Source organism: Scophthalmus maximus, chromosome 18, assembly GCF_022379125.1.
Source record: "Scophthalmus maximus strain ysfricsl-2021 chromosome 18, ASM2237912v1, whole genome shotgun sequence".
Taxonomy (NCBI): domain Eukaryota; kingdom Metazoa; phylum Chordata; class Actinopteri; order Pleuronectiformes; family Scophthalmidae; genus Scophthalmus; species Scophthalmus maximus.
Genome location: NC_061532.1, coordinates 12066208 through 12077818, shown reverse-complemented (window position 1 = coordinate 12077818; position 11611 = coordinate 12066208). Strand labels below are relative to the sequence as shown.

Here is an 11611-nt window from a genome sequence, read left to right as displayed (position 1 = left end):
TCGGCCAGATCCTCACAAATCATTGCAATGTGTGGCATTCCATGTACAAAGAGAAAAAACATCTCCTTTAGTTCAGTCTGAAAGAAAGACAGCCTGTTTCTGAAATGTGCTGCCTGACATACTTTGGTGTTTGTCATGATGTCCACAGAAGAACACACTGCAAGCAATAGACTCACACACTCCCCTTTAAGTGCACATATGCTCACACGTACTAACACACACACAGGACCTGCGCTTTGCATTATTTTTTTTAAATGAATCATGTCTCACTTTTCTACAGGAATCTACTCTCAGTTTGACCTAACTCACTCTCTCCCTCACTGCGTCCAGCACCAGTATCACATCACGTCACAGGCATTCTCTGACCTGGAATGACTTCTAATTCAATCCATATGGTCATAAGTATTCACGACAGCCACTTGGAGGCGGTAGAGATTGTAAATGGCGTACCCACACACAGGCATCTGTTTTATTTTTTTCCACTGACTGATGTAGCCTTCCTCGATTCCTTTTTTTGGGTCATATTCTCACCAAACTCGATGGTCACAAAATCAACGTAATTCATACACGGCCATAAATGTAAAATTAAATATACCTTTAAATGCTTAAAATGACTTTCCACACTTACCGTTTGATTATTCTGCGTGAGATCCAACACAGACCCAGCTCATGACAATTGAATCGAAGCACTGAATTAATAAATGAATAAACACATAAATAAACAGGAAGGTGAACCTGGCACACGTTGCTTGTGAAAGCAAATGCGGTATGTGAAGGGTTGTGCTGATGCTCATCTGCTGTCCATTTCTTCATAATGCAGTTCACACTGGCACCATGTCTCTCTTCAACCAAGTTTGCATATGCATTTATGTTTGCTGTATTATTATTGGCCTCAGAAAAAAAAAATTGTTGTGAGAAAAAGAACAGAAAATACAACATGAGCATCAGAAAGAAGTCATCACAATCCATTGCATTAATGGTTGGGCTATAAGAGTATTATATTTACTCCAAAGGGGGCAGTAGAGAGCTACTAATAGGCCAATAGCCAAACGCTAAAGTTTGTCATGGATTCCAAACAGCTGAAAGAAGGCAGCCTTATCATTGTCTTGCATTGTTCTTTGATTTAGTTTTATGAGAACGCTCCGTGACGCCTGGCTAATCTTAATTTCCATGGAAGCGAAACGGCTCATATATAATCAGCTTTGGCAGTCCTGACAAACGATGTGTCCTGTTTTAGTCGAAAAATTATCAGTAACATGTGGCGGCACGAGAAGGGGCTGTGGCTATCACTTACGTGTAAAACAGCCGATTTAGTGGTCGTTTGAAGGGAAATCAATGGCAAAGTTAATTAAGTAAATGGAGAAAACAATTAGGGCAATGATGTCTCACAAATACATTACTTTTGGAAAGTTACAGGCAGTAAAAAGTCAGCGATAAACTTCCAGCAACATGTCACTGATTTCAAGGGCAGACTGGGATAGTGCTCGCATAGGCAAAAATGTATGTAGCGATTTATACAGAACTGCAGGATACTACTGTGCACTAAGAGTAATGATTCAATTAGTTAGTGGAGAGAAGCTCCCCAAAAGAGTGATTCTTTCTTTTAAACAATCCAAATGACCCCTGCAATAAAATGTTAAATGTGCAATGTGTGCAAATTGAGCACTGTTGACCATTACAAGTTCTCCTGTATGTCCTAAAGATGAAAAATACATTTACACCTCCTATTTATCGGTGCACATTTATGCAATTTTAACATCAAATTTCCATTTATTTTGCTGTAAAAAGAAAAAAAAAATTGAGTTAACTGTATGCAGATGCTGAGAGAGAACTGCATTGGCCCTTTGTAAAGCAGAAGGCCCTGCCCCATATCTAGAGTTACACAGTAACCTGAGAGTCTGTGGGGCGGGACAGGAGGGGGCAAGAGCATGCACGCGTGTGTGAGTGTGTGTGTGTGTGTATGTGTGTGTGTGTGTGTGTGTGTGTGTGTGTGTGTGTGTGTGTGTGTGTGTGTGTGTGCAATAGAGAGAAAAAGAAAGCAAATTAAAGGGGCGTGTGTGTTTGGGGGAAAAGGGGGACTTGAGAGTGTGAGGAGGGAGTTCCCAAAGTTTTCAAAGAAGGCGGCACACATCCTTCTTGTTAACGTGTTTGCAGAGCGCCATGAAACACACACAGACGCACACACGCTCAGGTTCACATGCGCATGTGGTCTATGAGCAAAGGTGTCTGTCAACGTGTTCGTGTTTCACTAACTGCGCTCTCTTGATCTGATGGTGGACTTTGGACCTGAAGGAAAGGAAAGGCTGGAGGAGAGAAGAGAAGAGAATAGACAACTCTTTAACAAGAAGGACATGAAGAATGGGATAGAAAAAGCAATAGGCAAACCAACGCTTCCAGCTGAGGAGACTAATTGAATGGACATGGGCAAAGAGCGACTGTCCCTGGGACTGTTGCTGCGTTTGGGTATTTTGTTCACCGCTGTGTGTGTGTGCGTTCATGTTTACCTGGAGACAGGTTGGCGCAGAACACCTGAGCCCCTGGGACACACGTCAGCTTTGGGACATCCCATCCAGTCCAATCGGCACTTGGGCAAACAAAGCAGAAGCAGGCAGGTGTCTGCAGAGGCAGAGGCGCAGGACAGGAGCATGAAAAGGAGAATCTCCTATGTTCGAAAACTAAAGAAGGAGAGTCCAGCGAAGAAGCGAGAGGAAGACAGAGAGGTCCCCTCGACTCCCTGCTGCCCACCTCCCAGCCACCACAGAAAGGTATGTTTAAATTTAAGATCCCATCGACTGCCGAGTTCTGCATTGCTGCGATTAGGATTCTTGTAAGGTTATCTGATCCTAAATCAGCGTAGTGGGAGACAGAGCAGCTCAATAAAGAGCTTTCACTCCGTCTAATGTGAGTCACCGGCTTAAATCTCAGTAATCCCTGGAGGGTGATGGGGGAAGAACAGGCAGCACATCAATGCATGTTCAATGAGCGCCTCGGAAATGCTTTGAAGTTGAAAAATCGTGTTTTTGTCAGTGCGGTTTCCAGCGGTACAAGGCTGCATTTATCTTCTTCTCTTTTTTTTTTTATGTGCACGATTCAAACTGTTGTCATTTCCACACAGGCTACAAATCAAAACACACAGACACTGGCTGTTTGGTATCAGTTTCAAATCAATACAAAGTCAGCTTTGGCAAAAGACCATTCAGATGCAGAGGCTTTTGGAGTAAACACAGCTATTCACATACACACACTCCATGGGCTTGACCCTTGACCAGTGAAGGGTGTCTGTAAGCACCAGCTTAACAAATCTCCCACTTCCTTCTCTTTTGTGCTCGCTCTCCCCCCTATTTGGTTCATCTCTGCCCTTTTCTCCATCTCAGTAGCCCTTACTTTTGTCATTTGATCTCTGCGTCCATCCGTCTCCCTTTTCGTTCCCTTTCACGGCCAATTTCCATCCGCCTTCCCACAACAAGTGTGCCTCTCCTCAATCTTCCCTTTTCCTCCACCGCAGTCTTCCGCTCTGTTGCATTTCCTGCTTCTGTGGTTAGATTTTCTTGTTCGTGTTTGCCTCTATATCTTCAATGATTCAAAGACAACTGAGGTTGAAATGCCACGGAAATCACTGCAGGGCTAATATGTCACACGGAGAGATGGTGCTCTCCTGCGCCATCAATAATGCATGGCACCATATGCTCCCGCTCCCTACTTCTCAACACAAAATTTGTCACAAAAGATGCCCTGGAGGGGCCCTGAACAAAATGTCTGTGTCATGTGCTGCGTCCATTTAACTCGCTCTCTCTCTTTCTGTCAACCAACACCTCCTCTGGCTTTTCCCCCCACTGCAGCCTCTCATCTCGAAGATCACTGTCGCTCTTTTACTCTGTCATGTTACCTTGTACCTGCTCTCATCCTTACTCTCGCATTTTCATCTCTCCTGTCTGTCTCAATGCAAAACGTCAGTATCGCCTCCCACTTCCGATCCATTCTTTTTCTCGGGTTCTGTCCCTCCCACTTCCCTCTCTCTCTTACTCTCCTCGCCGGCCCCCTGCTTTCTCCTCTCTGCACCTATTCATGCACGGCAGATGAAATAAAGTAGGACTGCTGCTCTGGGAGGACGATGACAAGGACGCCTCCAGTGACCTTGATGAGAAGCAATGGATTCGCAGAACACTCCTTTAGAAGCGCAGCTATTGGCGGGCAAGGTGAAAAGGGTGAACATCCGTTTTTTTAGAAGCTCATTTGCCACGAAGCTTTATGCAGTGATCCTGCTATTCTGAGCACTCACCTGGTCCAGGATGTCCGGATGTTATCGTTTGGTTTCTTCAGAATTTTGGCGATCAGTGACTTGCAGTGTACCGTGGTTAAGAGGAGACTCTGTGGGCTTGACCCCCGTCCACATGTTTGCCGTGCACCTAAAAAGAGATTCCACCAATTTTAGGCTGGAAGTGATGGCGCGGTTTGGAATATAACATAATCACTTATTTTATATCGCTGTCTTCCTGCCATGTCTGGCGTGTTAACCACAGTATAACTGCTTGTGCTTTCAGCATATTGGGAAAGATTTATGTCGCGGCAGAGCATAAACAGACACTGATTGCTGCACCTCACCATTGTCTCTTTAAAAGCTGCTATTTGTTGTAACAGTCACAACTACATCCGCAGTAAACGGATATCTGTGCTGCCTCACTGTCACTTTCCGAAGAGCTGATTCTTCATTCGTTCTCCTTTCATTTTATTTTACATGTCTATATTGCGAGCGTGACAGAATGGTCTTTGCTGAGTACAGTAAAATTGAAATTGTGACCACATCTGTGTTTAGAGATTGTTAGTCTCAAAACCAAACAACCCCTTCAAGGACAATATTTGCAGTCACCATCATTAGAATTGACGATCCTTCAATTCAAGGTAAATATAGCAGGAGAATTTTAATATTATGTCCCTGGGTGCGTCTGGAGAAGAGGGGAATAACAGAAAACTAGATGTACGGCATGAGTGGTCAAATTCCATCTCACTTCATCACTTCAGTAAATTACGTTTTCACTATTCTGCTGGGTGATTGTCTGATTGATAATTGACATTTTTACTACACACCGACAGCTTCAAGGTGACACGGCTGCTCTGTCATCCTTGCCGCACTTTGAAGATTGTGAAAGTAAAGGAGTCTATTTTTTTGGCTCATTTCCAAATGCGTTCACGACACTGTGGTTGTAGGAAGGTGACGAGGAAGACTGTCTCCCAGAGAGAGAGAGACAGTCTGTGGGCTTATTTTAGTAATAACCAATCTAAAGGGAATTTAATCTCTTAGCTGTCTGACAGCCACATAAATACACTCACACACACTTCCTCCTTAATCATGTACCTCCTTTCAAAGAGGAGAGGGGTGAGTTGGTACATCGTAGACAGACATGAAATGTTTTTGGGGCTGAATAAGCAGCAGAGGAAACACGGGCAGACGGAAAAAAGCAGACACAGCATTCACTGATAACTCAGCCTCCTGACTTTAACACAGTAATAACAGACTTCAAGCCCCAAAGTCATGCACACACACACAAGCACGCACGCACGCACGCACACACTAATTTGCACGAGTATGCCACTGGCAGTGGAGGAAATGCTTCTATGAAGTGATCGGAAAAAAGAAGCAAGTTCCACCAATACACAGTCTATATTGTGAATTATTTCTACAAATAACTATTCAGGATACGTATCGTGAAACAAATATTCTGCAGTGACTCTAGTGGGTGTATTTACACGCAGTGCAATTGAAAACTCGCTCACAATGAAAATGTTCCTTTTGTGTGTTTTTGTCCTTGTCTGCTCAAAGCATCAGAGGATAAAATGTATTACTGTGTGCGCAGCACAGACTGGAAGGCTCTGAGAAAAAACGCACGGACGATTTGGGGTTAGATAAATAAATCAACCGGAATCTTCTACCCAGAACCTTTGTGTTAATCTTGTTATGCAATTTCCTGTTTCCCATCTCCGGGCGTTCAATTAGCCGACATGTTTACACTCACGAATTGAGGTCTCCAGTCGTGTCAGACGAACACATGCGATCCACTTAATTACGGTTGGGTAGAAAAAGACTAGCGCTTCAGAAAAGTACGTGCTTTTATATTGATCAGACATTTCTACTTATGATTATGGTAAAACGTGCTTTCATTTCTGTTCATTAAAGCGGCGGTTTTGGCCAATGCGGCACCAGCAGCAGACATCTTGCCCCGGCACTGAACTGCAATAAGTCTCGCATTACTCTTTGTGTTGTCAACTTGGACTAAAGTGAAATCACAGCCATGAAAGACAAAAATATTAGTGCAGCAATTTCACACAGGGCCAAAAGACTTATTTTCTTCCTCATTGCCTAAGTCCTGTCAAAAAGAGAATATTGATAGTGACTGCTGCTTCTACTCCCGAGCTCAACTCTGCCAGCATTTCTTTTCTCTTACGTCTCCGGAGACAATATCACCAGTTTGCAGCATGGAAATGATTTATTCTCCCAAGGGCATCCGCACGTACCTACCACTAAAAGGAACCAAACCATCTCCAAATGAATGTAGAAATGAATTATTAATGTTAAACTGTTGTACATCTTATCAATTCTTAATGTCCTCGCTCGACTACGGGAAAGTGTCACAGTTTCAGAGTGAAGGGATCATGAGTGTGTGAGAGTTTTTACAGGCTTTTCCAGAGTTGGAGATTTCTCCAAACTAGGCCAGTTGTCATTCACATGTCACACACACTCACCCTCAAAGCCCACAGGCAGGCAGCACGCAGATCATAAGAGAGAAAGAAAAGTGGCACCATGGATCCGTCCAGACAGGCCTCGGCGTTTCAGAAGTTTTTAGAACATGAAGCGCTGAGACGCCCCGCTGAAACGACCCACCGGCGGGGTCCAGATGACAAAAAAGAAGCAATCTGGGCAAGCCCCATGCCATACCACAGGTGGTAGCATCCATCAGTAGACAAGTCTGTTTTCATGTTGTCAGAAATACAAAGTGGATGTTTCTTTTTGTACACCAACAGCCTAGAAAGAGAAAAGTGAAATGAAATCCAGCGGACGGGATTGAAATAAACTGTGCTGTGGCCCTCCGAGTTGACTTCTACTCCCTCCGTCAGTAAAGAGGAATACTTTCGTTTATGTTGATTGATTCAATCAAAAAAACACTAATAACCTTGAGCAGCCTTCGTTTTTTTTTAATTCAAACGATTTCTTTTAATGAGATTGGACCAAAGTTAATTACCTTTGTTCAATTGAGCATCAGTGTGATTCCAAATGAATACTTTGCTTCTGAGAGTTGATTGGTTCAGTGGCGGGCATGAAGTGGGAACAGAAAAGGCCACTTTGTGCTGTCGGCGTCGGCCACTGCCAGCCAGCACTGGGCCCCCAGTGGAATCTCGAATCCAGAAACCCGGTGACCTTGCTCATGTCTTGGAAAACTGAAAGCTCAACAGTGAGAGAGAGAGAGAGAGAGAGAGAGAGAGAGGCTGTTAGAAAAGAAAGAGGGGGTTTGACTTCTGTAATCCCAAAGGTGTGACTGGAGTCGGTTCTCAGGCGTCGTTGACCTCTGGCTGGGGCATCTGGGGAAGGGAGTCACAAGACATCATCGGCCGGGAGGCTGATGTCACCTGGGTCGCGCTCAACTCCTTGTTCTTGAGCTAAAAAACCTTCCTCCGTTGCAGACAGTGCCTATTCAGTTGCCCTCCCTCACTTTGGGTTATTTATAAATTCGTATATTGACCGTTTCTACAAAACCAGTCGCCTAAACCAAGAAAATTCATGGCGTTTTGAAGTGACATTTGTTTGAGCAGAAACATACATTTCGTCAGTGAGTCTTCACATATACAGCTACAGTGCTGCCGAAGCTAGAATGAAAATACAGACAAAAAGGATGCAGCAGCATGTTCTATCTTGTTTGTTGGATCTGTTCAAAAACAGAAGTGAAATAACTAAGAACTGCAGGTTTACAAGTTGAAGCCAAAATGTTGTCTATTGGAACATATGACCAAAGTGGCATCATATCACTCTTTATGTACGTTTTCTGCAAAGTCAGACCAAAAGAAATGAGGCTAACCTGGAATCATTGCCAAGCTTGGAGTGGAAGAAGCGCAAAGAGACCTTTCAGGAAATCAATCACTTCATTCTGCAAACGTTTTAAGGAATATTATTATCTAATCAAAATCATTTACACACTGTAAACCCCAAAACTGTTTCCCAAAACAAACCTAAGCCTAGTCTGTGAGACGGTTGAACTGACCCCTTAAAGCGTGCTCCGCTGACTGGATGTAGTCCTATATACAAACCCTTTTCTAAAACAAGATGATCAAAACCATGTGTTGCAGATGGAGAAAACGGAGGCCACTCAATGCACTTTATGTTATTGACTGAACAAACAGTGGGCCTGTTGTGTGAGCCAATAGCGATCAGACAAAGACGCCCGCTGGAGGGGGAAAAGTCGGTGTCAAACTGTCAAGTCCAGAGTCCTGACTGAACAATGCTCCCCTCAGACGTGGATGTCTTGTCTGGAACATTCCAGGAGGTTTGCGGCCTCCCTCCCAGCTGATGTGAATGAGTGCATTGACCTCTGAAATGCAACGCCCCTCCCTCTCGTCCTTGCCACTCACCTACACTGCCCCATCCATGTGCACAAGCACTCACACACACACACACACACACACACACACACACACACACATACAGACCGCCAATACCGCCGCCTAGCAAATGGCACTTTGCGCGCGTCACCGAAATACATTAGGTCTGCGGCAGAAACCCATTTCAGCTGCATTTGAAATTCACCGTACCGTCCTGTGTCTGGTTACAAAGACAACGGAGACGCCGAGCTGCCGCCACGTCGCCCTCGACGCAACACAAAAGGCCAGTGAACCTCAAGAACGGTCATTTACAGGGCGTGTTCTTTAAACTACTTTGCCACCTCGTGCCTGATTGGTGGGGTTGTTTTCCGCCTCTCCGTCTCTCACTCTTTGCTTTGAATCTGGGATATTACTTGACGGATGATACCGGGCGATGACGAGGATGCAAAAATGTATGGAGAGGAAGGCATGGAGTAGAGATGCAAAAAAAATTAGAAACATCAACGCGAGCCGAGCGCTGGCGGAGACAGCTCTGCTTGTGATAATGATAACAGGCCACTGATCTTTCGCAAAAAACTACCATGAACGTCGTCAACCGTGCTAGAAATGTGGCTGTTCATTTCTGTTCTCTGTGTCACTCTCTACATCTGAGGAAGTGTGCTCCCTCCGACATCAACCGCAGATATCATATCTTGGATATTGTCCAGGAAGACAATTGCATACTGTAGAATTAACTCAGACACACATATGCAGGTTTTGAGACCCCATCTGCCTCTTCAGGCACTGGTCGAAAAGCTGACCCAAACACAGCCACATCAAATCAGATGACAGTGTGTCAACAGTGTCAATCTTTTTTTCTTTCCTTTTTGTTTTTAATCCCACCTACAAAACCTTGTCAATCGCTGCTGCGCTGAACAGAAGCATCTGTCCACGCCTCCATGCATTGACGAATAGGAATGCACGCATGAGTGAAGTTACCATGGTGCGGCTGGAGAGGGAACAGCGTTTCCAAGGCAACAGTCAGTTCTATGGCGATTTACGTCGATGGCACGGGTCCATACAAGTCAAAAGACGGGGAACAATTGTTCACAATCTAATTGTGTTTGCATATGCACATTTGAGTGTGCAAATGTATGTGTGTGTGTGAAAAGAGGGAGAATGATTATCTATTTTCTGATAAGAGCTGCAGTTAGTTGGGCTTAGAGTTAATTGGAAACCACAAAATGATTATAGGAATCTGTCAAAGCACACGCTGCAATGTTGGCTGTAATTTACAAGGCCATTAACGACCGTGAGCTCCCACCGTGGTTTTGTAGCGGGTCAGGGTTTACAACTCAACGACACAGATATGTATGCTCGTGTGGTTCTGTCAGCTTCTGTAGAATGCAATATACCTCGTAACTGCTATCTGTAAAAACCCTGTTAGTCGATGTCTCGCGTTGCACTAATTGCTCTGGAGAGTGCTATTGTCTGTCTTTGTTCGTCCTGACCATCCAATGTTACGATTGTGCTTAAAAATTGGGAGCACGTGAGCTGTTCAATGTTCACCTTTCATTCATTCATTTGCATTTTTTTTTCTAGATTTGAATATCAGGTCCTCCAATTTAAACAACCGTACAGGTCATTTGTCACAATTACGAAGGCCACCAGAGGGTTTTGGGGGCATTTGGACAAAAGATAGACGCTGTCTCACACGACCACTGGATGCCGTTTGACAATAAAAAGGGCTGCTGCCATGTAGGCGATGACATGAACTGGTCGTCGATCCTCTTTGATTTACGCCACATGGGCTGAACTTGCTACTGCCGAGACGTGTGCAGAATGGTGTGTGTGTGTGTGTGTGTGTGTGTGTGTGTGTGTGTGTGTTCGGCGCATTTGTTGCAAAGTCTCAATGCCAAATAGTAGTCAAGGACTAATACATCTCCGCCACTGCACGATGAACATTTGTTGGATCGTTTCAGTGATATTACAAATTTCTCTTTCTCACACACAAATACACACATTGAGAACTATCTAACCCTCCATCCACATCATCTGTGCCCCCCACCACCACCACCGAGACCACCACCCCAGCCCCGGCTCACGTACCGCTCCACTCCTCCACAGGCTTCTCCCGCAACACCGCTCTGCCTTCGAGACTGAGGCTAAACTTCCTCCGAGATTACTGCCTTTATTAAAAAAGATCAGCGTAATCCCCCGCTTTAATTCTGTTATACCCTCTTCTGTGTCTCAATGTTCCCTGGCAGTGAGCTGGGATTGGCCCGATGAGCCGAGGGAATAGAGCTGACTGCGGGAAGCGGAGACAGCTGGGTCTGGTCTGACTGCCAGTCTCCCACATCTCCCAGATTAGTCAGAGTGATGGATCTAAGTATGGCTGACTCGCTATGATTCTGGTGTTCATACAGTCAAGTTGTACTGGGAGCCTATGAATCCTTTTATTTTACACTCTTTATTATACTTTTAATGTAACAATTTTTAATTGGCTTATATACCAAAGTATAACAAAGTATTAATTTGATGTAGACCTAGGGAAGATTTTACTATCTGCTCTAAATAGCCAGTTTGCATTTTTTTTAATTAACAAATCTGATCTGACCTTGAAATAAAACGTATCTAATAATCATTTGCACATCTAAAGTGCATTGCAAATCTATGAACAAAGAGGTGTACAGTTTGTGCCATGTTTGTACTTGCTGTCAACAAATGCCATCAAAAGATCAAATACAAGTCAATCAAGTGATTCTAAATGGGTAAACTATAATTATTATAAATTACAGCGATGCTCACATGTTCCTTATGGCACTGAACATGGTCACTATAGTTGGTTTTAAATCAGCATACGACGTCCTGGTACAATAATTCCTTACTTAATCCGCAGATGGAAGTGGAATTCAACAAATGCGCTTATTTTTGCTTAAACAATGTGTGCTTAAGAGCCCAGGTGTTTGAGGTTATTACATATATACTAAATAATATCTTATGTACTGTATCATAGATAAATTAAAGATTTTTATCTTCAGAAGCA

At 44.0% G+C, this 11611-nt stretch overlaps 1 protein-coding gene and 2 long non-coding RNA genes across 3 annotated transcripts in view; 1 reads left to right on the top strand and 2 right to left on the bottom strand.

Moving 5' to 3' along the window:
- Window positions 1-431: 431 nt before the first annotated feature.
- On the bottom strand, window positions 432-2619 carry LOC118289927. The gene is made up of 2 exons (XR_004786282.2): window positions 2505-2619; window positions 432-2303 (listed from the first exon to the last, which is right to left on the bottom strand). It is a non-coding gene; the product is annotated as an uncharacterized LOC118289927 (long non-coding RNA).
- mettl24 (methyltransferase like 24) overlaps window positions 2149-11611 on the top strand; it is a 26576-nt gene continuing 17113 nt past the window's right edge. Inside the window, exon 1 of the mRNA XM_035617166.2 lies at window positions 2149-2765. Within this exon, the coding sequence (XP_035473059.1) occupies window positions 2415-2765 (351 nt within the window). The 5' untranslated portion in view covers window positions 2149-2414. The remainder of the gene's footprint in view (window positions 2766-11611) is intronic.
- Window positions 4280-11611, bottom strand: part of LOC118289926 — a 20243-nt gene continuing 12911 nt past the window's right edge. The window contains exon 3 of the long non-coding RNA XR_004786281.2: window positions 4280-4406. This is a non-coding gene — a long non-coding RNA (uncharacterized LOC118289926). The remainder of the gene's footprint in view (window positions 4407-11611) is intronic.